General features: G+C 59.5%; 5 protein-coding genes across 9 annotated transcripts in view; 1 reads left to right on the top strand and 4 right to left on the bottom strand.

Moving 5' to 3' along the window:
• The window catches only part of VPS28 (VPS28 subunit of ESCRT-I), a 39,355-nt gene extending 23,286 nt beyond the window's left edge, over positions 1 to 16,069 (bottom strand). The window contains exon 1 of the mRNA XM_012760196.2: positions 16,065 to 16,069. Within this exon, the coding sequence (XP_012615650.2) occupies positions 16,065 to 16,069 (5 nt within the window). The remainder of the gene's footprint in view (positions 1 to 16,064) is intronic.
• Positions 601 to 12,993, bottom strand: ZFTRAF1 (zinc finger TRAF-type and ring finger containing 1). The gene is made up of 4 exons (XM_020288745.2): positions 12,385 to 12,993; positions 3,793 to 4,031; positions 3,063 to 3,274; positions 601 to 1,418 (listed from the first exon to the last, which is right to left on the bottom strand). The coding sequence occupies exons 1-4, from the start codon at positions 12,760 to 12,762 to the stop codon at positions 1,027 to 1,029; spliced, it is 1,221 nt and encodes a 406-aa protein (XP_020144334.1). The 5' UTR covers positions 12,763 to 12,993; the 3' UTR covers positions 601 to 1,026.
• Positions 13,934 to 16,561, bottom strand: TMEM276 (transmembrane protein 276). 3 transcript variants are annotated; one of them, XM_020288751.2, is made up of 3 exons: positions 16,481 to 16,561; positions 14,897 to 15,179; positions 13,934 to 14,718 (listed from the first exon to the last, which is right to left on the bottom strand). In XM_020288751.2, the coding sequence occupies exons 2-3, from the start codon at positions 14,987 to 14,989 to the stop codon at positions 14,233 to 14,235; spliced, it is 579 nt and encodes a 192-aa protein (XP_020144340.1). In that variant the 5' UTR covers positions 14,990 to 15,179; positions 16,481 to 16,561; the 3' UTR covers positions 13,934 to 14,232. The 3 variants fall into 3 exon arrangements, with proteins under 3 accessions (XP_020144340.1, XP_075861032.1, XP_020144339.1); XM_076004917.1 differs by lacking the exon at positions 16,481 to 16,561 and adding an exon at positions 15,984 to 16,004; XM_020288750.2 differs by lacking the exon at positions 16,481 to 16,561 and adding an exon at positions 15,887 to 15,906.
• KIFC2 (kinesin family member C2) lies at positions 15,995 to 22,952 on the top strand. 3 transcript variants are annotated; one of them, XM_076004914.1, is made up of 18 exons: positions 15,995 to 16,166; positions 16,406 to 16,487; positions 16,644 to 16,795; positions 16,907 to 17,045; positions 17,202 to 17,314; positions 17,390 to 17,450; positions 17,540 to 17,668; positions 17,991 to 18,068; positions 18,155 to 18,295; positions 18,370 to 18,479; positions 18,924 to 19,032; positions 19,148 to 19,305; positions 21,098 to 21,202; positions 21,309 to 21,430; positions 21,528 to 21,651; positions 21,760 to 21,889; positions 21,978 to 22,234; positions 22,334 to 22,952. In XM_076004914.1, exons 1-18 carry the CDS (start codon positions 16,068 to 16,070, stop codon positions 22,589 to 22,591), a joined length of 2,367 nt encoding a protein of 788 aa, XP_075861029.1. In that variant the 5' UTR covers positions 15,995 to 16,067; the 3' UTR covers positions 22,592 to 22,952. The 3 variants fall into 3 exon arrangements, with proteins under 3 accessions (XP_075861029.1, XP_075861030.1, XP_075861031.1); XM_076004915.1 differs by having other exon boundaries at positions 17,390 to 17,455; positions 17,991 to 18,086; positions 18,181 to 18,295; XM_076004916.1 differs by having other exon boundaries at positions 15,996 to 16,166; positions 17,390 to 17,455; positions 18,181 to 18,295.
• A 403-nt stretch (positions 22,953 to 23,355) lies between these two features.
• Positions 23,356 to 26,268, bottom strand: FOXH1 (forkhead box H1). Its single transcript, XM_020288743.2, has 4 exons — positions 26,189 to 26,268; positions 24,749 to 25,043; positions 24,338 to 24,442; positions 23,356 to 24,237 (listed from the first exon to the last, which is right to left on the bottom strand). The coding sequence occupies exons 2-4, from the start codon at positions 24,920 to 24,922 to the stop codon at positions 23,413 to 23,415; spliced, it is 1,104 nt and encodes a 367-aa protein (XP_020144332.1). The 5' UTR covers positions 24,923 to 25,043; positions 26,189 to 26,268; the 3' UTR covers positions 23,356 to 23,412.
• Between the last annotated feature and the right edge of the window lie 136 nt (positions 26,269 to 26,404).

Raw genomic sequence — 26,404 nt, 5'->3', positions numbered from 1 at the left:
CTGGCCCTGCTCACCCCTGCAGGGGTGTCAGAGGGCAGCCAGTGAGCAGGCAGGGATCACCTCCTCCAGGCAGGAAGCCAAACGGCCCAGATTCCAGCCACTGCAACCAGTCCCCAAAAGTAGTGAAGGGAGCCACCCATGTGGACCCTCACCTAGCCAGACTCATAGCTGTGACCCCCAGAGCTTTCTTCACAGCCTAGGGACACTGAGTCCTCAAGGCTGAATATAGTAAATAGATTCTCTCTCACTAAAATTGCATAACTTATAGAAGAGCCTGTAAAGAGTTTAATTTTTTTCCTGGCAAGAGACAGAATTTCACCCTGCATTCCGAAAACGTCTGCTGAGCCCTGGTGGCCGAGTTCTGCCTCCCTGGGAATGGCCAGTTGGCCAAAGGAGCTCCCATCCTTCCTGATTCTCTCTGCCTGTGCCACAGTCTTGAGACCCCGTGACAGTGTGGGGGAGGCAGTGTCTCTGAGTCTCTCCTGGGGGGACGCATGTAGGTGCAAAGACAGGGACAGGGTGGGCTCTGACCCCTGGCCAAACCAAAACTCCCATGCTGTCCATTCACAGCCACGCCTTCCCCTCCAACAAAACAGAAAGTAGGAAACAAGGCTGCCTCTTTAATTGCAATCAAATATGCTGTCTGAAGTTAGCGAGGTCCCCAGAGCCCGGCTGGGAACCGAGCATAGAACCAGAGCAGGCAGCACCGCCTAGCTGCACATAAGGGAGCTGGGGGCAGGGGTTGCTGCGCTTCGTGCCCTCCTCACCGCCACCGTCTCTGAACCTCAGGGTGCCCAGTGCACTGTCTCCTCTGGGGGTCAGCCCAGCCTCTGGCTGCCCTCAGGAGGAGGGAAGGCAGGGGTAGAGAAGGTGAGCCGGAGGCGGGGACCCCATCACACACGCATGCAGACTTTCCCAGTGTGTTTGGTTTGTCCGTTCTCCTCTGTTGAAATGATCAGATAGTCGTGTGAAGTGCTGCTGAGCTGGGGTGCCCCGTCTGCTTCTCCGGCGTCCTAGGGCCCCACCCTACTTCTGTATCTGGAATAGGAAGAGCCGCAGGTTGATATTCTTAGCAGCCAGCAGCTTGTTGCACTCCACAGAGTCGATGATGGGCAGAGGCACGTAGTCCGTCTCGTTGCTCTCGTTGGTGAAGATGAAGTGGTAGATCACAGGACTGATCCTCACATCGTCATAGGGGCCCTTGAGCAGCAGGAAGGAGCACTCCAGGGGCGCCGTGACCTTGCTCTTGAGGAGAAGCTGGAAGGACAGTGTGCGCTTGCACGACAGGTTGGGGTTGCGCTCTGAGTCGTTCACACGAGCCTTCAGGACCCACGTCTGGTTCAGCACCGTGAACCTCGGTGTCTCATAGTACAGGCGTGTGATGAAGTCATCTGTGCGGTATGGCCGGAACTGGACCTCTGCAGAAACAGATAGGGCCGGAAAGAGCCGGCTGTTAGTGCAGGCCAGGCCGTGTGGCGGCACCTTCCCCGACCGGGCCGAGGACAGGCTCAGCCAGGGAGGAAGGCAACTTACCAGACACAGTGTGCTCTACTTGTCACAAAGGCAAATCAAACGCAATTATGGCAAATGGAGGTACACACAAGCTTTGGGGGAACAACCACAAACAGAATTCACACGAACTAGCTAGAGTGAGTCCAGCGGCTGCGAGTGGCCAGGCCACACTCCAGGCGTACCCGACCCACATCAGCCTCCCTCCTCACCCTGAGCCCCAGTGCCCCCACAGGGGTGGGGGAAGCAGACACACAGACAGGATGCAGTTCTGAGAACAAGTGCACTTTATTGGTTCCGATACAGAGCTGCCAGAAAAGCTGGTGGACAGTGTGTGGCACCCAGCCCTGCCCAAGGGGAGTGCCAGGTCCATGGGCATCAGGCTGTGATGCAGGCTCTGCCCAGTGGTCTGCAGGAGCTGCCAGTCAGCAGGCAGCCCTGCCTTCACAGTCCTCTTGTGCAGCCCGCAACCTGTAGCTGGCAAGTCCCTCCATGGAGGCGTGGGCTCCCAGGCAGCCAGTCCTTCTTGCACAAATGGGGCTCCCCATGGCCTCAGCCACGAGGCCTGGCCCACATGCCCTGATGCCTGTCAGGACAGCTAAGGCTGTTGCCAACAGCAGCCACAGCCTTCTGCTGAGGCCCCAGGGCCCCTGGCTTGTCCCGCCTGCTCAGGCCCATACCTAGCCAGGCCCAGTCCAGGTGGCATGGTGTGACCAACTGCCCATGACCACCCCGGCCACTCTGAGCGGGCTGCCTGGCGTGGGATGAGCAGAAGAGGGACGAGGCCTTCCTGAATGGCCCCAGCATCAGCAGGTGCTTCTTGCTGTTGTCTGGCCCAGGCTCTGACCTGGCTCTTGCTCTGCAGCGGAGCCACATTCGAAGGTGGTGGCAGTGGCCTGGAGAGCCATGAGATCCAGTGGGCCCGGGCCCAGTCCAGCCTGTGCGTCCATTGGGTGTCCACTCCCAGTTCTACAGTTTGCACTGAGTGCCCTCAGCTTGTGCTGGAGCCCTGTCCCTGAACGGCTTCGTGCCCAGCCTTGGGAAGCCCCATGGCTGCTGCAGTGACTGCCCGTAGTTAGACCTGACTTGACGGAGTGCTCTTCATGCCCCAGGCTCCAAGGAGCAGGCCCCTAGCCCCCAGGCCTCCCCAAGACATGCCCCACTTGCTGGTAAGATCCCAAGGCTGTGGAGCCCCACATGGACAGTCCCAAGGTTCTGGAGCCCCATGTAGACTGTCCCAAAGTTATGGAGTCCCACATGGTAAGGACACCACCTTGCTGGGGTGGTGGGGCCAGGGTGGGGAGGTGGGGGTGAGGCTGCCATGAAAGCCACGCAGATACACCCTGGGGTCCTGCCCAGCCCTTCCCTTCACTCCATTTCTGGCCTTTATTCTTTCCCGTAGTGTCCTTCTGTCCATTGGGAGCTTGTCCAGAGCCTGGCCATCCAGTGCAGCCTGTGACCACTGCTCAGAGCCTGCTGCCCACCAGGCTCCTAGCCACCGCCCTCCAAAACCCATAGCTGTTTGGCATGCAGCGAGCGGCAAGGTGCCTCACCTGTGTAGCCGATCTTCTCAAAGCTGAGCAGACTGAAGATGCTGTTGTAGAGCTGCATTTCCTTGCGGTGGCTCTGGTCCATCTCGTCCAGGATCTCCATCAGCTCATTGCCCGTCTTGGTGGGGTGGGCACATGCAGCCTCATGTACTGTCAGCTCATGGAAGGGGCCGTGCCATGGACAGCCAATGCGCTTGTATTTGCACTGGGTCACCCTGGGGAGAGATGACCACAGCAGTCACAGCCTCTGCCCAATCCTGCTCAGCCACCAATGTCTTCCCACAAGACATACTTGCCTCCTGGACCCACTGCTCTGGAGTCTCCTCCGCTTGGTAGTAAGTGGCCACTGACCAACATCCTGAACCCTGCACAGCTTTCCCCCTGAAGAGGCGTGGTAGCTGGGCTCCACAAGCTAAACAGCCATGTCTGCCTCTCAGCACAGCCTAGTACCAAGTACCCAGAGATCCTAAGCTGGCTACACTATACTGGGCCCTCTGAGGGGCTATCCCATAGGCATAGACAGCCCTGGAGGACCAGGATCATGTTCAGATAACAAAATGGGTGCTGACCCCACTGCCCCTTTCCTGTGTAGTACCACCTATCCCTCCCTAGGGCCTGCAGGGTTGTCACTGGGCTGCATGTGATACCCAAGGCCCAGGAAACAATGACCAGCAGATCATCCCACACGGGGGCCTGGCCTATACACCAGCTGAGTTCCTGACCCCAGCACTACCTGTCCTGGCACTCCTCCTTCTGGTGCCTCTCCAGGAGGGAGCGGGGAAACTGGCGCAGGCAGAAGCCACACTCTGAGGGCAGCTCACTCACGGCTTTCTCCACAGCCAGGTTCCGGCAGCAGAGGCTCTTACTGATCTCACAACGACAGTTGGGGCACGTGGCCTGCTCCTCCTTCAGCCGGGCATCTGCTAGTAGGTGGATAAAACAGCCAGCGCACATCAAGTGACCGTTAGTACACTGCGAAGAAGGAAAGGGAGATGAAGCTCACAGACCTGCGGGACTCGTGCACATGCACATACCCGCCCATGTTTGCTGGCTCTAGCCAGGGACAGGTCAGCTATCCTGGGGAACTCTAGCTGATAAGGACAGGAGCACACGTCTGTCCCTGACATAGCCAGCTTGGGCTCTTGCAGAGATCTGGAATCTCAAGAGTGAGACCTCATCAGGTCATGGAGATTGGGTTATAGCTCTTCCCTGATGCAGGCTGGACTAGTAGTGATTGGTTTGGCCACACCAAGGCTTGGAGCCTGGCTTTTTCCTGTCCTAGGGTCCAGGGACTACCCAGAGTCCCCTATAGGCCCAGATTTTGAAACCCTACAAGAATACCTGGCTCTTGGCCTGGCACAGCAGAAGTACTCAGCCAGTAGCCATCTTGTGGGGGAGCAGATGCTGCTTCCTCACAGAGGCAGGCACACCTCACTTGGCTGTTCATACTGAGGCTTGGGGACCTGGCTCAGACTGACTCCCAGGCTGGCCCTTCTACTCTAGCCCTCCCTGGTGAGCACAAGTGAGAGAAGGCAGCTGCCACCTGCCCAGAGGGGTTGGCTACCTATAGGAACCATCCTGAGAGTTGGTGGTGTGAAGCTGTGGCACACAGGAGGCCAAGCTGGTTCAGGACAAGGGCAGGTGGGCACACAGGGCATGCCCTGGGGAGCTGGTAACAGAGGCTGCAGGCAGGACATGGTGCTGAGCTGGGCTGGTATAAAATGGGTTGGCAGGAGCCAGGCTCTTTCCCATGGGCATCCTTGCTCATGTGGACAGCCGGACACCAGCATGCTAGTTACCACTCCCATCTTGGGTCTCTCACTCATTTGACATATGGTGGCCTGTGGGCTCAGCCCTTAAGGGGCTCATAGAGTCAGGGGAGGTGAGGCCCAGATCGGAACCAGGAGGTACAAGAGCAGAGACAGCGGCCCCTGGGCTGTGGGGCATTCTGAGGGTTGAGGGCACACCAAGGGCCAGTGGGGAGTGACAGGGACATGCTTTCCATTAGGAGAGACTCTCCCAGCTGCCTGAGGACAAGTGGGCAGGCAGCAGAATGGTCCCTGTCCAGACTGTGCTTCCAGTCTCTCCAATGGTAGTGTGCCTGAGCCGCAGGCTTCCTTTGGGGTCCAGGACTCTTTGAGAATGGGATGCAGTGCAGCACAGACCCACCTGTGCTGCAGCCTCTCTGCACAGTGAGGGAGAGGAATGCTCATAGGACACACCTGCACATGTGGGGGTCCTTGATAGGCCTTAGCTGCCATCCTATTGCTTCAGGGGTCCGAGCACCCTGAGCTGAGGAGCTGCAGAAGGCTGGCCAGCTCTCTCAGCACCTATGGGGTCTAGTGAGTGTTGAGAACCAACAGCAGGGACAAAGACCTCATTCACAGAATCCACGTCCACACAAACACCAGACATTTTTGTATTCAAATGTCAAGTTCTGTGTTCGGTTAAAAATTAACATGTGCATGATGAGGAAGGGGAATGTACTGGTGGTGGTCAGCTTGGAGGATCAGGGCCCAGCAGGGACTATCCCACCCTAACTGTGGACACATAGCCTGGGGTGGGAATGAGGCTGGTCCTTGGTAGGGTCGGGACAAGCTAAGGCTGACCAGGGCAGGAGTGGGGTGGGGAAATTGGTCTACCCCATCCAAACCCAGGGGTCAGTGGTGAGTGGACTGGGTAGGGGCAAGCACAGCTGCTGCTGCAGCAGCTGCCCTGGGGGAGGCATGGACTGAGGGCCCAGGTTCTGTCCTCTCACACACACTGCTCCCCCCCCCACCAGGCAACCCAAGGTTGCCTGGGGGCTTCAGATGCCCATGCCAGGCAGGCCCTGGGCTGAAGACTGTTACTGTTTCTGGCAGGCAGGAGGGAAGCAGCACAGCACCAACTGGCCATTTGTTCAAGAGAGAAAACCTCATGGTGCCAGCTTAGAAGTGAGACCAGTACCTGTAACATTCCCCCATGAGGAAGCCCAATAGGACACCAACACCAAGACCATCCCAGGGCTTGGTATCCCCATGCCTTTCCCTGTGGCCAGCTCTAGGCACCTCCTGATGAGGCTGCCTGGGCCTTGCATGAGGCTCTGGGACTGGCTCTGCAGCTGTATCCCAGGTCTGCTGGCCTGAGTGGAGCAGCCACAATATTCATCCTGCTGGGGCTCCACCAACCCAAGCCCTCTTGGCCTCTCCTCCTGGCTCTAGACTGCCTACCCAGTGGGATAGAGTCCTGGGCCCTCCTAAGGAGGTGCTGGGGCCACCAAGCACATCAACCCTTACCTCCCAGCACCACCCACCACTCACCATGAATGCTGTTCCAGATCCTGTGCCAGCCCCTGGCCACAGGCCTCATTCCTCCAGGGCTTCCAGACCCAACACAGGCCCAATCAAGTCCACCATGGAGGAGGTGTGGGGACTTTGCTCTGTCCCCCTCTGGGCCTCCTGGGGGGTCTGCAAGCTCTGGGGAGAAGTGGGGGCGGCACTGCCTCTTCAGCCCTGATGGCTCAGCTCTGAGGCAGAACATAGCAAGCCCCAAGATGTCCTGGAGTACACTGGCTCAGCCAAGGGACAAGCTCACATCCACCAGCTGTTCAGGGAATGCTCTATGGTGGACTCTAGGAGGCTAGCCCAGGCCAAACCAACACCCAGCCCAGGTGGTATGTCCACAGCAGGATGGTCACCATGCTCCAGACTCTTCCCCGCCATCCAGGCCCCCTCAGCTTCCTGAGTAAAACCTCAACCCCACAGATGGGTTAGCCTTGGCAGCAGTGACTTGTGCCCATTGCCCAATCAGAACCTGGGCCCAGGAGGACTCCATACAGTGCTGGTCACACGCCTCCAGTGGATAGGCCAGGCCAGGCCAGGGCAGGCCAAAGTGCCCCACTCAATGTGCCAGGGCCAGGCCCCAAAGCCCAGACATTTCCTGCGGCACCCAGGCCAGGCTATCACCCCACCACTAGCCAGGAAGACCCTGGTGGTGGGTCACAACCCAGGATGACATCATAGGGCCTTCCTAAGACAGATGCTGGCTTGGATCCACAGTGCTGGGCTCAGACCCAAGCCCACAGGTCACCAGCAGTATGAACTTGGGCTTACATCATCACTCTCTGGTCCTCAGTTTTCTCAATTACACAAAATGATGAGTATGGTGACACTGACAAGGTAGGATGGGACAGGGTGCCTGGCAGTATTGCTTTGCATCCAGCACACACCAGGTACAGAGCAAACACCACCACTGTAGTCACTCATGGGAGAGCCTCCGGGGGACCCATTCCCAGGAGAAGCCAAGGCTCCAGACTCCTCTATGTGCAAGTGGTCCAGAAACAGCCATCTGCACCTGCCCTTGCAGGATAGCACCAAATCCTTCCCTCTGTCTGGCCACGGGCAGCTCACATGCACCCAGCCTGTGCAGACTTCGGGCCTCCACCTGAGCTGGCTTCTCCCTCTGAGTTAAGGGGGAGCTGGATAGACTACTCAGGCTTGAGGAAAAGCAGCCCTCTCCCCCACCCTTGGGCCATAAGCAGGCCTTAGGAAATGCCCCTCTCCCCCACTTCTGGTGTTCTCAAGCTCCCTATAGTCGGCTGGCCTTTCAGGACTTCTTAAAAGCCTGGACACATGGTCCTCTCAAACCCTGGGGGCCGGCTGGGCATGGTGGCTCATGCCTGTAATCCCAGCACTCTAGGAGGCCAAGGCAGAAGGATCACTTGAGGTCAGGAGTTTAAGACCAGCATGAGCAATAGCAAGATCCCCCGTCTCTACCACAAATAAAAAAAGAACTTAACTGGGCATGGTGGTGTACCTGTAGTCCCAGCTACTCAGGAGGCTGAGGCAGGAGGTTCCCCTGAGCCCAGGAGTCGGAGGCTACAGAGGGTGACACCACTGCACTCCAGACTGGGCAACAATGATAGATCCTATCTCAAAAAACAAAAAACAAAAAAAAACCCCACAAAGACAAAACCAAACCAAACCAAACCCAAAACACCAAACACCAACCACGACCACCACCACCACCACCAACAACAAAAAACCCAAAGAAACAAAAACAAACCCCGAGGACCTACTCTTTCCCACTATAGCCCTCACCCAGGGGGTCAAGGACTCCTCTCAGCAGTGGCCATCAGAGCTGATGCAGGTGAGAGGCTTCCTGGTGGTGCAAATCCCAAAGCACTGCTCAGCCAGCTGGAGGTTCCCCTTCCTCCCCACCTGGCCCAGCAGCACCTCAAGGCACACTCAATACTCAGCATGCTCGGTCCTCAGCCTTCTTAATCAAATATGGGCCAGAGAGGACCCAGGCATTATCCAAGGCCACAGAGCTGTTAAGGGTGACGTGATGGCAGGACCTGAACCTTCCATCCAGGCAGGATCTGAAGTCCTGAGCCAGCTGCCTCCCTCCTCCTGTCAGGACTTGGGCAGGTCCCAGTCAACCCTCTAGAGTTGGGCTCCCATTCACGACGTAAATGCTAATCTAAAAGTAACTCAAAATGACAAACCACCATCACAGAAAAACACTTCTCACCTAGCTGAGGATTCCAGAAACTCCCTCCTTGCTCTGTCCTGTGAGTTGTAGATACCTGAACAGACATATTTTCAAAGCTCTTTTCTGCTACCTTTCTCACCTCAAAGAAGCAATCAGCTGTAGCCCTGCGCTGCTGCCCAGGGAGCCGGGGAAGAGTTGGCTGCCCCCCCGGACGGCAGGCATACTCTCAGAGAGCACTCGGGCAGAGACGGAGCCATCCCTGCTTCCTGGGCCTTCTAGCAATGAGTCTGTCAGGTAACCAGTCCTGAGCTGAGACTGGTAGATAGACAGGAGGACTTAGGGAAGGGAGGGCAGTAGGGCACTGATCCTCCTGCAGGAGCAAGGGTGGGAGTGCCCTTGTCAGATGGGGAAGGGCATACAAGGGTAGGCTGGGCATCCACATAGCAGGGAGAATGGATACCTTCAAACTGGGGCACTGCTTCAATTGGACCCAAGAGGAAGAGCAGAGGTAGGCAGGAATGGGAAGAAAACAGCTCAGGCAGAAGGGTGCCAGAGCGATAGCAGGGACCTGGCTGTAAGGCCGGAGTGAGAGGGAGCTGGAGCCACCCCAGATGCAGGCTGGACACATTTGTGACATGGGCCGATTGACCCTTATGCTTGAGCGCTTATTCTAAGTTCAAGAATGTCCTGGGGTGGGAACAACATGCAGTCCCTTCTTCCAGATGCCAGCACCAAAGCCCATGGCTGGTTGACATCATGAGTTCAGAGCTGGTCTATCTCATAGGAGACCACGGAGGACCACATGGAGCTTTGTGTGCAGGGCTGTGCCAGGAGAGCCAGGGTATCTGGCACCACTGAGGCCATGTCTTCCCCAGAGAAGGTGCTCCCATGGGCAGAGGTGCCAACATGTAACATGTCTTCAGGCCACAGGGTTGTCCCCACAGCAGGGGACCAACATGAGTGCCCAGTCCACCTATTCAGCCTGGACTGTCCAGAAGCTCCTCCAGAGGTATCCTTGTTGTCCCCCTAGCCACCTTGCTACCCCCCTAGGTGCCCGCACACCTTGTCAGGCCAGTCACTCAGGACATACCTAACACCCACAAAGAGAATATCAGAGCCAGTATTTGCTACACCAGCTGCAGCCTGAACCTGAATGTGACACAGGCTACAGCACAGCCAGCCATTTGCACAAGGGCCTTGGTCTCACACCCAAGCAAGTTTCTCAGCCTTCGAAGTATGGCATATGGGCACAGGCTCGTGGGGAAGCCTGTCCGACAGGCCCAAGGACTCAGACTCAGGAGCAGGTAAACAAGCCCATGTGTGGCCCACACCTGCTCTCACTGCTATTCAAGGCTCCCCTGCAGCACAGCAGCATCTAATGGCTGGACAATAAGCTCTTGAGTTACCAAGTGCCCAGCTAAGTTCAGAGGCCCATGGAGCTGTCCCCCACAACCCCAGGGCCAGGGCCAGAACACAAGGTTCAGCATGGCCACCCCACTCTTCTCCTTACCCCAGTGCTGGGCACCACCTGAGCCAGCTCCCAAGATGCACAGCATAGCTGGTGCCCACCCTGAGCCATGTGTTCTGCTGGGATCAGGCAAAACGTTCCATCAGGAACAGAGGGTGAACATGCCACATGCCTGACATTGGAGAAACCAGAGACAGCCAATCAACACAGCTCACCAAAGAAGGCTAGTACAAGATAGAAGGGCCAAGCTGAAGGTAGTGTGTGGCACCCATACCATCTGTGCCCAGATCCTCTGGGGAGCAGACCTGGTGAGAGCCCAGGTCTCTGGGCCTGTCTCAGCCTACAGTGCCTCGGTGGGGACACAACAGTGATCTTCTAGGGTCACTGCACACAGCAGGGAACCATTACAGAAGGCGTACCCAGCAGCATTCAGAGGCACCAAGAGACCTTTCCCTCTTCCCCCATGTCACACAGCAGGTTTGTGAGCAGCCAAAGTTCCAAAATTGACCCAAGGGCTCTCCCGAAAATCACACATTCCAGACTCTAGAGCCTTCTCTAGGCCTCCAGAAACACCTCTCCTGCTGAGGGCCAGCTGTCACTTGGGAAGAGCCCACAGTTCAGTCAGCACTTATGGCTCTCCTCGCTCATGTGGCCTATTCCCAGGGCAGCCACTGAGCAGATCCTGGGCCAGGGAGGGCCACCAGTCAGGGCAGCCCCAGCACCTTCACTCTCCACTACAGCTGCTTAGCTCCCCAGTTCCAGCCACTCAGCACAGTGCAGGCCAGTTTGAGCTAGCCAGGCTCAGAGACCTGGTCACCAGCAGCTCTGGCCAGAAGCCGGACCACAACTGTCGCTGCTGGGCCAGCCCAGCTGGGGGATAGAGTGGACCAGGGACCAGTACCACGTGGCCTATCACCATCCCGGGTCCAGCTCCAGCCTATCCACAGGAGGTGAGACAAAGAGATCCCTGAATTCCCCTGGGACCTCCCACCATTGGCTCGGCTCGCTGGACTTTCACTCAAGATCCAAAAAAAGGGAGAGCTCTTCCACTTGGGAGGATCAAAAGGTTGTGGGCAAGGGAAAAGGGGCTGAGAGTGAGTAAGTCTTGAAAGCCAAGGGGCAACTGCTGGCTCTCGGAGCCAGCTGTGAAAAACTCTCCCCCAGCTGGCACCAGCACCTGATACAAAGGGTGGAAGCCAGTGCCTTCTCCCCACCCAGGCATGCTGGGGTCCTCCCAAGCAACATCAAGCCAGAGCAGGAAGGACTTGGGGATCCAGAGATTGGGGAAATTGCAACCCAGACTAGTCCTAGACTGCCTACTACAAAAATGGTCCCCTCGCCCAGATGCCCAATTTAAATATATAAACAGGGAAACATGGCGCCATTGGCCACTTCCAGCTTTTATATCAAGTGCAAATAAAATAGAAAAGGAACCTGCTTCACTTCTCAAAAAGACTGGGAAGTGGAGGTGGAAAGGGACAAAGGACAGGACACTGAGTAATGACCAGAAGTCTACCCCTGTCGCTACCTGGCAGGGGGCATATTAGACCCACCTGGGCCAAATACCCTCTCGACAGCACTGAGCTGTCAGAGGGCTGGGGGTGGGGAAAAAGGGTGCATAGACCTCCTAGAGCACTGGTAGCCTAGGAAGCCAGGCCTGGCATGAGTGAGCAGCCCGGGGCATGGCACATTCAGAGGACACTGGGTTAGGCTGGGGCTGGAGAAGATAACCAGACTGTGGGGCTTGTTGCAGGTGGCTCATCCAGATCAGAGATGGGGAGGTTGAGTGGGACAAGAGGCAATCCCCTTTCTTCTTCCTGTGCTTCAGAATGAAATTGACAAAATGAAAGGATTCTTCCATTGATGGAAATAGAAAAGCAGATGTACACAGGAGTTCAGGGAGTAGAAGGACAAGCTTGGGGGTGTGGCTGCCAAAAGAACAGGGAAGGAGCTCTTGAGCTCAGAGGACTGAGCCCAGGGAGCTTGGGAATGAGGGGAGCAGCAGCTGTGGTGGGAATGGTCAGCTTGAGAGGGTGGGTTGAGGGGAAACTGAGGGGGGGACGCGGAGGAATCTGGAAAAGAGAAAAAGAATGTAAGCACAAGCGACTGAGAGCAGGGAAGTAAGGTGGGTCAGAACACGGAAAAGGGGGATTCAAAGCAAGAAATAAAGTCCTGAGTGGAAGACAACGAGAAGCTTCGGAGCAGGAGCAGGCGCTGAAGTCCCGCCGGGCGAGAAAGGCGGATGTGAGGACCGGAGAGGGTTCTCGGGCGCCAGGCATCCCCAGCCCCCGGGCCTGGCCTCCTGGGAGTCCAGGAGGCTGGGGGCCCCGCAGCAGGGGCTGGAGCCCCGGGCTGGGCCGGGACGGGGTCGGCCGGCAGCCCTACCTGGTACACGGAGGCCTTGGGCAGGTCCAGGCACACGGTGCAGCACAGCACCGAGTAGAGCCGCTCCTCCAGCTTCCCGCTGCCGGCCGCCGCCGCCGCCGCCGCCGCCTCGGCTGCCTCGGCCGCCCGCAGCCGCTTCTTGGGCGGCGCGTCAGGGTCGCCCGCCGCCTCCTGCAGCTGCAGCTGCCGGGCGCCGGCCAGGCCCGCTTCGTCTGGGAGCCCCGGCCCCGCCGCCTCGCCCAGAGCTGCCGCCGCCGCCGGCCCCGCTGCCGCCCCGGCCCCAGCTCCGACCCCGACCCCGACCCCGACCCCGGCCGGCACTGCACCCGCTGGCCCAGCGGCCGGGCCGCCCCCGCCGGCCTCCTCCGCGCCGGACATCGCGGCCGGCCGGCCCGGCGGCGGGTGCCGGCACGCTCCCGCAGCTAGAAGTCAGGGACGCCGCGCGCTTCTGCTGCCCTCTCGCCGCCGCCGCCGCGACCCCGCAGCCCCGCTCCCTGCGCCGCCGGCTCAAAGGGTCCGGCCCGCGCGTCGCCCCGTAGCCGCCGCTGCCGCCGACCCCGGCGCGGCCGCCATCTTTGTTTTCGCTGTGCGCTCCCCCCCGCGGCGGCCGCAGCCACCGCCCCCTCCTCCTCCCCGTCACGTGAGCTCCCTACCGGGCCAATGGGAGCGCCGCTTGGAGCACGGCGGCGCGCCGACCAGAGCCAATGGGCGCGCGAGGGCTCGCCCTTTGCAGAAAGAGGGCAGAAAGGGGGCTAGATACGGTGCGAACCGCGGTGGGGCGCGCACCTGGGGGCGGGGAAGCCTACGCTAGAGGGGACGTCAGGTTAGCACCCACAACCTGCAAGTTTAGCCGGGTGGAGAGAACTCCCTTGGACCTCTAGGTTGGGGTGTGCCTGCCTTTTTGTCCCCCAAGACTCAGGTTTGTGTGTGCGGGGCTCTGCCCTTGCTAGCCTGAGGGGCAGGGCACGAACGAAAACTGCCCCTCTGTCTTGTGCAGGACCGCGGGACGCAAGCGGACTTACCAGGGAGGGGGAACTCTGGACCCCTAATCTACCGGAATCTAATCCACTGCTCTGCCAAACCCCGTTTCCTAACCCTGTGGTTGGAGGCTGAAGGGGTCCATGGAAGAAAGTGAACAGGTCTTAGGGAACAGGACTTGGCTCCCATAGGCCGAGGGCAAACAGGTAGAAGTCAAGTCGGCCCTGGGAAGGGATGTGCGCTTCTGGGAACTGCTGTGGTACAGCCCTCCCCTGCCTCCACCCCATTCATCAGTCCGTGAAGGTCACTGCCCCAGAGGGCCACCTGCCAGGCCAGCAAGGATATTTGGAACTCTACCATGTGCCAGGGGATGGTGGGCCCAGGACTATGCCTTCTTAGCCCTGAGGCTTTCCTGACAAAGGTGCCAGAAGGAGGCCAGGTTGGGTGAGGCCCCAAGCTACTTTGGGCACATCCCCTTCCTTTGTCCAGGGAAACCAGTTGCTGCCCTGGGGGCATTAGGGAGCTCACTTAAGGATCTCTCAGTCCTTCTCATGAATGGGCAGATTCCATATTCCTGTGAAATTTCTAAGGTTTATTGGAGACCAGGCCTCTCTCTGGACCCACAAACACGTCAAGCCCCAAATCAGGCACCAACATGTGTCTGGGACCCCATCCCCTTCACTCTGGTCTAGGCAAGTCCCCACATGTGGCCAGACAAGGGACAGCACCCAGACTCTGACTCTGACCAGTCAACCTGCAGCAAGCCCACTTTGGGAAGGAAGAGTCTATCCCTAGGAGAGAAGGCCCCAAGAGGATGCTGTTGGGAGGGAAAGCAGTTGGCAGAGCAGAAGCCCTGCTTTGCTGCATCTGTCATTCCCACTGCAGGCACTGTGTGTGCAGGGCCCGGCAGTAGGCCCAACTGCCCGCAGCCAGGGCCCAGCGACAGACATCCTCCTTCGGCAGCAGTAGCAGCCTGTCTTCCTCCAACCGGCTCAGGAGACCAGCCACAGCCAGCATCACACCTCCCCACATCCCATAAGTGTTGGCTGTGAAAACAGCCACAATGAGGATGGTCACTGCGACCACCAACAGCATTGCCTGACCAGCCACAGAGCGGCCCTCAGGGCCGAGGTGGTCACCAGCCACTGCTAGCACCATGCCTCCTCCCAGGAGCAGGTTGGCAGAGGATCGGTCCCCGTTCACCCAATGGAAATCAAAGGCCAGAAGGGGCAGGCCGATGACAGTGGCCACCCAGGCTCCAGCAAGACAATCTTCATGTGTGCCCAGTCCTGGGGCCAGCATGGTGGTGGCAGCCAAAACCTGGAGCAGGAAGCCAGCAGCAGCCCCTCGACTCACCTGTCAACATAGGGAAAAGAGGCCAGGGGCCACCTCTTTAAACAGCAAAGAGTTTAGGGCTCTCATGGAAGCCTGGTCCTAGACTCACCTCCCACCACCCTTTTCCTGAACCAGGAAACTAAGTCCTTGGGGTTTGGGAGGAGTGGGGTATGTTCCTACCCAAACCCAGGGTACTCACCTGGGCGGTGCTCACTGCTGAGTGCAGAGACACCACTCCCAGCGCCAGGTGGGATAGGGCCGTGCTCCATTCACCCCCCGGCTTGGGGGCCATGGCACCTGGGCAGTAGTAAGTTTGAGAAGACAGGAAGCTCTTCAACTTTCGAGAGAAAAAAAGCGCAGAAGCCGGCGACCTAGAGCCCTAAGGGCGGCTTTCCAGGACTCTCAGGTTCCAGGGCCTCATTACTAGACGTTGGGTAGGTTCAGTCCTAAACTTTCTGGCCCCCTGAGGCCACTGGGTACACCTGTGGGAAGAATAACCTAATTCAGCCGGGAAAAGGGGCAAGGTGGTTGGGGGTCTAGGCTGGGTGGGCGAGGGCGCCCGGCCTTCGGAAGGGGAAGCGGCGAGGCGTGCAGGCCCACACAGGGCCTCGGCCTGGTCCCTCCGCTCGGGTAGGCGCCGTCCTGGGAGGCCCGGCCCAGGGGAAGCGACGGCATAGGCCTCTGGGCAGCCGGCGGTGCGCAGTGCCTGGGCTCCTTGCCGCAGCGCAGCAGCAAGCCGAGGCCGAAGGCTGCCCACCGCCGCCAGCCCCGCCTCCCCAGCTAGCCCTAGGTGGCCGGGGCTAGCGCGGTCGGGAGCCGCCACCAGCGAGAGGAGCGGCGGCTAGAGCGGCCAGGGCGGGGCCGGTGGGAGGCCTTGGGAAGGGGTGGGGTCGAAAGGGAGGAGCGGGGGACCTGGAGAAGGCGCCAGGTTTGGGTGGGTGTGTGGGCACAGTCGTTCGGAAGGATCCATGATCAGTAGAGCCCGAGCGGGGCTGCGTGGGGAGGGGGCCCAGGTGGGGCACGGTGGGAAGGGGGCCGGGCCGGGGCAGTTACACCCAGAGTGCAGGGTTCCGTGAGGAGGGGGTGCGGGAGCTGAGGGCTCTACCGGCCCCCGGGTCTCCGCGACGTTGGGGTTCGGGTCGGGGCCGTGGGAAGGGGCGGGCCCTCCGGGGTGCTCCAGCGGGGACACCTGTTTCTGGCACCCTTGTCCCCGCGCCCGCCCCTCGGCGAGCGCCCTCCGCCCGTGGGAGCCGGGCCGTGGGGGCGGCCGTCGCGAGCATGCGCACCGGCACTGCAGCGGGCGGGTGCGGAGTCGGGGCGCGGGGACGCGGGGCGGCGCGAAGCGGGGCCCTCTGCCGCCCCGCGCTCCCATGTACGCCTTCTATTCGCTGCTCATTTATATCTTCTACAGCCTCTTCCGCAGGGATGGCGGAGCAGCGGCGGCCGCGGACCCCGGGGATCCCGTCCAGGTGAGCGGGGGTGGGCCTGCACTGTAGTCTACCAGCCCCCCACCCCCACCCCCAGATCGGGTCGGGGCAGGCTCGCATGGCTCACGTCCTCAGGTCGCCAACGTGGGGAGCGGGCCGTGCTGAGAACCCTCGTCTTGGTTCAGGTGTTGGAAGCATAGACTTTGGGCCCCAACCCCTCTGGCCCAATTCCCAGAGGGAAGGAGCCCCCTCCTCAGGGTCGGGCCCTACTCCCTCCCTAGAGAGCCCGCTGCAAGCCCAGAGGTCGCCGTCGCCCCGACCAGCCCACGCCAGAATTGTGGACAGAGCTGACCAACCTGACCGGTAGGTGCGGCCCGGGAGCCCGGCGCTAGGGCCAGGAGGGAGCCCCGCCCTCCCAGAGAGGGAGGGGTGCCCGTGACCCCCATTGGGAGAGAGAGAAGGCCCAGCCTCCAACACGTGACCCAAAATACCTCCCACTCCCACTACCTGGCCTCGCAGGCTGCTCGGAGGCTGAGCATGGGACAGAAGGGGGAGCCGAAGGCCGCCCGGCCGAGGTTTCCCTGGAAGAGGCTCTCCTGCGCCTTGCTGAGTTCCTCTCTGTCCAGCTGGGGGCGGAAGAGAGCTGCGGGAGTCCTCCCGACCTGGGCAAGGTGAGCAGGGCTGCGGGACTGTCAGCAATCTGTCATCTCTCCCCAGTCTTTCTGGAACTCACAACCCTGCCGCCTGCCCAGACTATGCTTTGATTCTCATGTCCTCTACAGCCCGGTGAGGTCCCCCCACTGTTGACAGTGACCAGTCAACTCCTAGCTCTTCTGGCATGGATTCGAAGCCCCAGGGGGAGGCAGGCCCTGCTCCAGGGAACTCAGCTAGCTTCTCAGGAGCGGCACCCCACTCCAGATGGTGCGTAAGGGGTAGTAAGTTGGAAAAGAACTCTGTGGAGGGAGCGAAGCCCATCAGAACCTGGGAGGTCTGGAGTCCAGAGTCTCAAGCCCAGCCCGGCTCCAGAGGACCCAGACCAGAGACCTTCTCAGTCCTAACTGGACCCACCCACTCTAGGATCCCCATACCGAGAAGAAAGCCCTTCCCACCTCTCTGAAGTCCCCGGGGAGGCGGTGGAAGATGAGGACCAGAGGGCTTGGCAGCGTCTGGAGCAGCTCATCCTTGGACAGGTGAGAGGCTCAGGAGCGGGCAGGGTGGGGTACTGGAGAAAGGAGCTCTACCCTGTGTGCCTCACTTCTCCCCAGCTGGAAGAGCTGAAGCTACAGCTAGAGCAGCAGGAGGAGGAGCTGGGCCGACTACGCCTGGGTGTGGTGAGGCTGCAGGTGTCGGGGTGCAGGGAGGGGACAGGGAGGGGCGGGGCTTGTAGGTAAACCCTGAGGATTTCTCTCTGCCAGGGGGCGACAGACTCAGAGAAAAGGGTGCAGCATCTAACTCTGGAGAACGAGGCCCTGAAGCAGAGCCTGAGCCTCACTCGGGACCTCTTACTGCACTGGGCCCCAGGCCCCCTGGCCAGGGCCCCACAGGTAACCTATTCATTAGCTGCAACTGTTCCTGCAGCCTGGGGCTCCTGCACACCAGGCACCCAGCAGCAGGCCCTGCTGGAGGCCCTCTCTGACTGTGAATGGGTCCTGGGATGGTCTGCATGGGACAGTCCTCTCTGAGTGACTGACCCCAGGAGAGCAGGGGGACTTGGAAAGGAACCCTGCATGAAGTTGGGAGGCACCTGTCCACACCCAGGTGTGCCCTCCACTCTTGACTTTCCCATCTGTGAAATGATACCACAGAATGTCCCTCCCTGAGTCCCCTCCTGGCTTCGTAGCCCACCTGACTCCCACCCTCCTGCAGGAGGAGGCAGAGGCACTGGTGGAGCTCCAGGGCCGGCTCCAGGAGGCCCAGGACACCACAGAAGCCCTCCGAGTCCAGGTGGGCACCAGGCCCAGGGTGAGAAGGGCTGGGGCACTAGGGGTGGGGGTGCTGAGGCAAGGCCTGGTCATTGCCTGTTTCCTCAGTGACAGAGGTGGGGTTGGGCGGGCAGCTGGGGGCACAGGAGATGCAGCTACAGGGCCTTCAAGGGGCCCTTCAGCAGCTCCAGCAGGAGGCAGAGCAGAACTGCAGACGGGAGCTGCAACAGATGCATGGGCAGCTGGCAGGTAAGGGCTGGGGGTGGGGGCTCAGGGAAGGCCCTGAGGTCTGGGCTTTCCTTCTAAAAGACTTCCCTCTCCAGGACTTCGGGCACGGATGGCCAGCCTGCGTCAGGGCTGTGGGGACCTCCGAGGACTGGTCAGCACCTTCACCCAGAGCTGTCAGGGTTCCCTGAGTGAGGCCCGGGGCCAGGTCAGGAATTCCTCCCTACCTATCCCCTTCTCTCTGAGCAGCCTACTTATTTTCCCAAGGGGAAGCCCTGACATTTCTCCTTTCTCAGCCCAGGGAAATTGCTTGTACTAATAAACCAGGCGTGGCTCTGGAACCAGAATAGCTTCTGTGTGATCCTGGGTGTGACCTCACTTCTGGGCCTTGTTTCTGTCCTGTGGAAGCTTGGTAGACAGCAAATCTCTCAAAGGGTTGCCAGGAAGCATAGAGGAGATAGATGATATGATGTCCTTGCCTGTGATTCCTGGGTTTTATCCCAGGCCCACTGAATAATCCTTCTAGGAGCCCAAGGCCACTGAAAGTTGTGGATTATCGTGGATGGTTACAAGATGCACCCTATTGCTCTCAGCACCCCACCCCACTTGTAGCTCCTCCTTTGCTGCCTTCCTCACACCCCTGTTCCCTCAGGTATCCTGGGCCCTGGGGGCACTGTCAGCAGGAAGGGCTGGCACTCAGCTCCCTGCAGGGCAGCAGGAGCCCCCAACTGGATGCCCTGGGCGGCTGCCAGAGCTCAAGGGTATGGCTGATCTGGGGAGTGGAGGGGGTAGGGAGGGCAGGGTGGAAGAAGTGGAGCCTCTGTACTTCAGCACCTGGGAGGCATTCTGGCAACTGCCAATTGCTCTGCACGGCAGGAAATATCCGTGTCCTATGTCGGCTGAGGCCAGGGACACCCTCCAGCTTGGTGAGCGTGGAGCCCGGCCCAGGGGGCACCGTTACCACCCACTATCGAGGGCGCCATCGTCGCTTCCGCCTGGACTGGGTCTTCCCTCCAGATGCCAGCCAGGAGGAGGTGACAGCATGCCTTTGCACTTGTCCTCACCCTTTCTCAGAGTCCTCTGAAGAGCAGAAGAAGTTCCAGTTTCCCCTTCTTTGTCTTTCTGCCCACCTGGAGGGGGAGGTTAGCTGGGCTTTAGCCTGGAAGGGAAGGCAGGACTGGCAAAACAGCTGGGTGCCTTCTTCTCTTCCAGGGTTTGCTCTCTCCAGTTCCCCTACCAACTTCTGCAGGCCCTGAGGAAACAGACCTGGTTTAGACAGGAAGGTTAACATTTTCAAAAACAATTTTTTACCAGGAAGCTAATGAAAATTAACCTGTTCCAGGTGACAGGTACTATTCATGTATAACTGACAGCAGGGTGTAGCTGGGGTGCTGCAGTGGTGGACAGTGCCCTGACCCCACAGGCAATGGCTTGGTGCTCCCTTATCCTTGGCTTTACCAGCTGCCCATTCCTCTTCCTTGGGATCTAGGGTGTGCCCAACTGTGAGAGTAGGGACCCCTCCTTTCTTTGTGGCCCCCAAGGCCGGTGGGCAGGGGAGCAAGGAGCTTTCAGCCTTGGTGCTCTCTTGCTGCCCTGCCTAGGTCCAACTCTCCTCCCCATCCCCCTCTTTACCTGCCAGACACCAGTGGAAAAGTGGGAGCTCCAGCCCCAGCCCACCCCCAACTTGCTTCTCACACACCATCTTCATCTGTACACAAACTTTGCTACTAGAGCTCCCATAACTGAGGACATGGAGGCTCAGAGCCAGGGGGAAGTAGGTAAGGGACAGAGTGGCTACAACTCAGATGGGCTGCTTGCCAGTCTTAAAGGGATGGGGTGATGATTGGCTGGCATGTGCCCAGAGACCACCTCACCTCCTTTTCTACCTACTTTTCTATCCACACATCCCTTTGGTCTCAGCCCCCACCCTAAACTGCAGCCCTGCACATACTCTACCTCCCCCCACTGTCCTCTGGGCAGCTCTCTTGGACAGGGCCTTCCAATTCAATGTGTCTGAACCAAAGGCATCTGTCACCAAGCCCCTCATGAGTGTTCCCCATTTCTGCAATGGTGCCATAGTCTGCCCACTGAATGTCACCCCCAGTGCCTCCTTCATGGAATCTTAGTGATCACATAGAACCCAGAATTCTGGATTCTGTCATTTTGGTTGTCAATTGTCAACTGACAGCTGAGTTGACTGCCCTCCTGGTTACAAGCAACCTTCTCTGGGCATAAAAGTTAGCGATGTCATTGCTCAGAAGGTTGTTGTTGGTGTTCATGGTCAACAGGATAAACATTCCAGCTCCATCTCCCCCTCAGCCGCCTCTCTGCACCCTCTCAGTGCCTGGGCTGTAGCCATCCTGGTTGGGCACCATCCCCCATACCCACCAGGCTCTTCCTGGGCTCAGCCTTTGTGTGTCAAGTACTGCACTGGCACTCTGTACATGGTAGGCTCTACTGTAGCCCTTACCTCACTGAGGGGAAACCTAGGCACAGGAAGGAACTGGGCAGTCAAGCCCCAGCATCTGGGCTCTTGACCAAGCTTCCCAGGGCCTCCTAAGTGATCTTCAGGACTCCAGATCCTCTGTATAGGCTGTTCCCTCTTCTTGTCATATCTCTTCTCTTCTTTGCCTGGCAAGTTCTTAGAAACACTTTCTCTGGGGAGACACAGGGTCTCTGTGTGAGGATCCACACTCTCCCTGTGGGCCCCTAGAGTCATTCTCCCAAGGGAATTAAGCTCTGTTCACTGTATTCCCAACCCCACCAAATAAATCCTAAATCGGGAACATGGGTGGAGCTCAAGACACTTCTGCTTCCTTACCCTAGGTTTTCAGGGAGCTGGAGCCAGCTGTGCTGTCCTGCCTCCATGGCTACAGTGTCTGCATCTTCACTTATGGTCAGACAGGGACTGGGAAAACCTACAGCATGGAGGTGGGTGGAGCCCACACCCTGGGGGGAGAAGCCCTAGGGGTTCTGGGTGGCTTCTGGGGCCAGGGGTTGGATGTGAGCCCAATGTGGCATTCCGCACCATCCTCAGGGGCCACCTGAGGACCCAGGCATAGCTCCTAGGGCACTTCAGTCACTGTTCCGAGAGATGGGAGCCAGAGGGCAGCACCGTGTGACCCTCAGCATGGTGGAGATCTACAATGAGGCTGTCAGGTCAGGGTCATGTCTCCAGGCCTCCTACGTGCCCCTGACACAGGGCTGCTTCCTCCCTAATCCCAAATCAGATCAAGCCCTCCTTTTTTGTTACTAGAGACCTTTTGGCCCCAGGGCCTCCTGAGCGCCTGGCCGTGAGGCAGGGCCCAGAAGGCCATGGGCGTATCCAGGTGGCTGGCCTTACCCACTGGGACATACCCAACTTGGAGACGTTACATCAGGTAAGGCTGCCTAGTGGATGGCCCAGCCCTCCAAGGCCCTGCTGCCCTATGCTCCCACCTGGGGGCGAGGATCCTGCACCAGACCAGCCCTGTTGCTCTGTCCTTCAGATGTTGAGGCTGGGGAGGAGCAACCGGGCTACTGCTGCCACTGCCATGAACCAGCACAGCTCCCGCTCTCATGCCCTGGTCACGCTGACGCTGTGTGCAGTGTCTCCACCGTGCGCTCCCGGCACGGCAGGTACCACAGCCTGTGTCTGAGCCCTGCGGTGTGCCCTGCGCACCAGAGGCCTGGCCTCCCTCCACGGTGGGTTCGCTCGCCCCTCTAGGGACGCTGCACCTGGTGGACCTGGCGGGATCCGAGCGCGCACGGAAGGCAGGAGCGGCCAGCGCGCCCCGGGGAGACCCGGACGGTGCCCGTCGTCTACGGGAGGCCCAGACTATTAACCGCTCACTGTTGGCGTTAGGAGGCGTGATGGCTGCACTGAGGGCCCACCGGCCGCACGTACCTTTCCGAGACTCGCAGCTTACGCGCCTGCTGCAGCCTGCGCTCGGCCCGGGCACAACTGCGGTTCTGTTGCTGCAGGTGGGCTCTCCCGCAGGCGCTGGCAGTGGGAGGGTCGTTTGCATGCCAGACTCCGCCCAGTCGCAGCCCGCCCACCAGCACTGCTCTCCTCCCCCGCAGATCTCCACAAGGCCAGAGGATCTTGGGGAGACTGTCTGCTCACTCAAGTTCGCAGAGCGAGTGGGCCAAGTGGAGTTGGGGCCAGCACGGCGCCGCAGGGTCCCTCGCTCCTCCGGGACACCCTCCTCCCTCAGTACTGACACCCCGCTCACTGGGACCCCTTGCACCCCTACGCCATCCCCCGGTAGCCCTCCAAGTCCCAGTCCGGAGAGTGGCTCCAGATCGGCCCTTGTGCCCCCAGAGGGTTTTCCCGGGTAGTCCTGGGTCTTGGCCCTACCCAGGAGGGTTGAGGACACACCTCTGCTGGCAGAGGCAGTAGAAAAGTCCCTATACCTGGTATCCCAGGGTACAATGTCCTTGACTTCTCGGGGCCCACTGCCCCCAAACTCCCAGAGTTGCCCCTCCACCTCGCCAGTCAGTGTTATGCCTGGATAAATTATCCCCCTCTCCCAATAAGGCTACAGGGCTCTCAGCTTGCTCCTTATCACCATTTGCTGTTATCACAGCACACAGCAGGGAATCCCAGAGCCGAGGGGCCAGATCCCAGCCAAGTGGTTACCCAAGTCACCACCTCTGACCTCAGAATCAGGAGGCATGGCATTAAAATGTTGTAAATTCCTTTATTGTTGTCTTTCCTCCACCCAAGACCATGTCTTTATTCCTAACCCCTTTCCCCAAAAAGGTGCTACCTCCTTCCTAGACAGTTGATAGGGCAGGACTTCAGGCTGGATCCCAGTTATGCTTTCCCTCCCCCAGCCTGGAGCCAGGGAGGGGAGGTAACACATGGGGAGGAATGGATGGGCAATGGCCTGAGAAGGTGGGGCCAGGAAGGGCTGTTCCAGGCTGAGCCCTGCTTCTCTACCCTTGCCTTGTGTGGGGAGGCAGGGGCATGACTGGCAGGGCAGGGTTATGCCCTGCTGGGCCACACCACTTATGGAGTAGTCCAATAAACACCCTGGACTCCCAGCAAGGCTGGTACCTGTGTCTTGAGGCTGCTGTGGCTGCAGACACCCTCTGGCCTTGGTTCCCATCAGCAAGCTGGCAGGGTGGGAGGGAGGAGTGGCCCTGCTGCAGGAGCCTTACAGGCTATGCCAGGAGAGCAGCCAGCCTGGGGCAGGGGCAGCCACATCCCGAGGGTGGCTGACCCACACGTCATAGATACTTTTGTTGGGGGGCACCCCCTGGAAGAAGGCATCTAGATCCCAGAGCAACCTCGAGGGCCGTCGGGTTTCAGGGTGCCCCCCCCAGTAGCCTGGGTTGGTGGAAGGTGGACACCCGGGACAGGAGCTGGGTAGTGGTGCCAAGGGCACAACCACATTGGGGGCATAGATGGGCAAGTAGGACGTGGGCAGCTGCCCCCAGATGGGAGCCCTGTGTCCCCCACTTGACAGCCCTCTGGGGTCTGGGGTATCTTGCATTAAATGGAGGGGCCAAGCTCTGGGCTCCGGGGAGCGGGTTGTGGTCCCAATGACTCCCTCCTGAGAAGTCTCCCCCTCTGCTCTCCTGGGCCCAGGGAGGGGGCAGAGGGGCCACAGAGACCTTTCGGAGGAGAGCAAGGGTGGAGTAGGCACTGCCTCCTCCCCACTATTCCCTGTGCTTGCCAGAGTTGGGCTGCTCTGTGGCTCCAGCCTGGGCCAGGGGGATGCCCCCTCCCCAGGCTTCCCTAGGAGGGACTTGATGCTGAAGCCCTCGCAGGGCGGCGGCAGAGGACTGGGTGGCTGGTAGGGCTGGCCATGCAGCACGTAGGGGCCCAGGTCCTTGGCGAAGGCTCTTCGCGCACCCCGGTTCTGCCAGCGCCTGCACAGGGCCGTGTTCTGCAGCCGCAGCGCCTCCGCAGGGATCAGGCTCACATCTACCGCCCAGAAGTTGCCCTTGGCCTGGGGCTTTGCAGGGTCCTTGGGCACCTGGGGTGGGGGCAGATTTGAGTGGGGCCGCCCGACCCCCAGATGCTCAGGACCTGCACACTGGCCCAGTCCCCGGCCTCCAACCCTCACCCTACCCCACCTTGTGGAAGCATCGGTTGGAGGAGAGATTGTGACGGATGGAGTCTTTCCAGCCCTCGTAGTCGTCCCTGAAGAAGGGGAACACGGCCTGGACCTGACGGATGATCTGAAACCACCGGCAGCCGACCGGCACTGTGAGCCCTCGCGGGGAGAGGGCAGCACCCCACCCCTCCCCCACAGCTGTGCTCAGGGGCGCACTGGCATGGGCCTGCCTGCTGCCCCCATAGAAGAACACTTACAGGGGGAGAAGGGTAGTGCCTGAGCCTGAAAGCCTTCAGCACTGGTCCCACGAGCATAGCTGGGTAGGGCCAGGTGGAGGTGGAGGTCAGGGCCTGAGCCTGAAAGTAGGTGGGGAATGGGTGTGGGGAAAGGTCGGGCCACAGAGTGTGAGGGAGAGTGGGGACCCTCTCACCTGGGCCAGCTTCAGCCTGCGGGAGGGTGAGGCCTGAATCACCAAGGCGATCATGGCCAAGTAGGTGTAGGGGGGCTTGTCATGCCGCAGGTATCTCTTCTTCCTTCTCTTGGGGGGCTGGGAGGGCGACTCTGACTCCAGGGGCCCCAGGCAGGAATCGCTGCAGGGCCCCATGCAGGGAAGGTAGACAGCGTGGGCAGGGGCCTGGCCTGGTTGAGGGCTCCGGGCAGTGGGGCAGTGTGGCGGTGTGGAGGCAGGGCCAGGGCCTGAGGCTGGGCTGAGCGGCGGCCAGACCCTTTATCATTCGGATGGAAGGGGGAGGGGAGGAGAGGAGAGGGGAGGGAAAGGAAGAAGAGATGGTGGGGGAGGGGAGCATGCAGAGGGCTGCCACAATTAGCAGCTTTTGGTTAATCTGGAAGGGAGGGGCAGGGAAGATTCCAGTGGGGGCTTTGGTTGACCTCCTGAGTCCTCAGTCCCCACTCCTGAGGTGCCTTTGGGTGTCTGGGCACCCCTTTGAAGAGTCCATGACCCATGATTACTTTATCTGGTTTGCCTTGGCCACGTCTCAGGATCCCATTTAACAGATGGGGAAATAATTTGCCCCTGCCAAGCTGCCAAGGAGTTGGGGTGGTTCTCCTGAAGTTCAAGACTGAGCAGCTAGTAGGACCTGGGCTACAGTGGCTGGACACCACCTGGCACCTGATCAGGTGGTGCATCCTGGAGGAAAAGACCACAAAGTGCCCAACCCAGGAATAAAAGAGGGATGCAGTTGACCCAAGTGGTTTTTCCAGGAGTGTGCTTCAGGAGCCCAGGCAGACCCCACCCCTTCTCCCTGGCCTTCTCATCTGCAGCTCTGCTTCTCAACTCAGTCAAGACCTGTGCTCTGTACCCTGCCCCAAAGCCTAGGTTCCCCTTCCTCACGCTGGGCAAGTTGGCCCAAGAGTATAGCAGGGCAAGGGCACTAGCAAAGGTGGTTGCTGCTGATACCTTAGACCCTGGGGAGCACAAGGTACACTTTATGCACTTGAATTAGGATTTTGCTTTTCCTGTGCAGCCCCTTGCCAGTATTCCCTTAAAGGGTTGAAAATATGCAGCATACAGTGGGTGTCCAGCATACCTTGAGGTGCGGAGGGGAGGGAGCAATGACTACACTGGAGGAGGAAGCCTGGGGCTAAGTCGGATGGTGTATGTGGGGTACCTGGCAGGACTGTGCTCCTCCCACCACCTTAGACTCTCCCTTCAGACCTCACTTGGCCTCCTTTGAACTCCTGTCACCTCAACATTCTTTAGGACCTTCTCCTCCTTTCCGTTCCCAGGACTCTAGTTGAGGGTTTTTTGTGTGTGTGCCTATCTATGGCCTCTTAGCCCCACTCAGTCAGCAAAGACATGGATCTCTCCCACAAGTCTTAAGGCACCCGCTCTCCACTGGTCCTTCCTTACTTCCAGGGTAAAGCCCGGTTCCTTGGTCTGGTGTTCTGCACTACTCGTCTCTGACCACACTCTCCTCGGATCCCCAAACCATCACCTGAGCTGGTGCCCGTTCGGCCCGTGCACCAGTCCCAGGCCTTTGCACGTGCTGTTCCCTCCGCCCACTCATGATGTCTGTACTGTCCAGCATAAACAGATGGCTACTTGCCCTTCCCATCCCACCCAGGT

Source organism: Microcebus murinus, chromosome 7, assembly GCF_040939455.1.
Source record: "Microcebus murinus isolate Inina chromosome 7, M.murinus_Inina_mat1.0, whole genome shotgun sequence".
NCBI classification, from domain to species: Eukaryota; Metazoa; Chordata; class Mammalia; order Primates; family Cheirogaleidae; genus Microcebus; species Microcebus murinus.
This window is presented reverse-complemented; position numbering and strand designations above follow the sequence as displayed.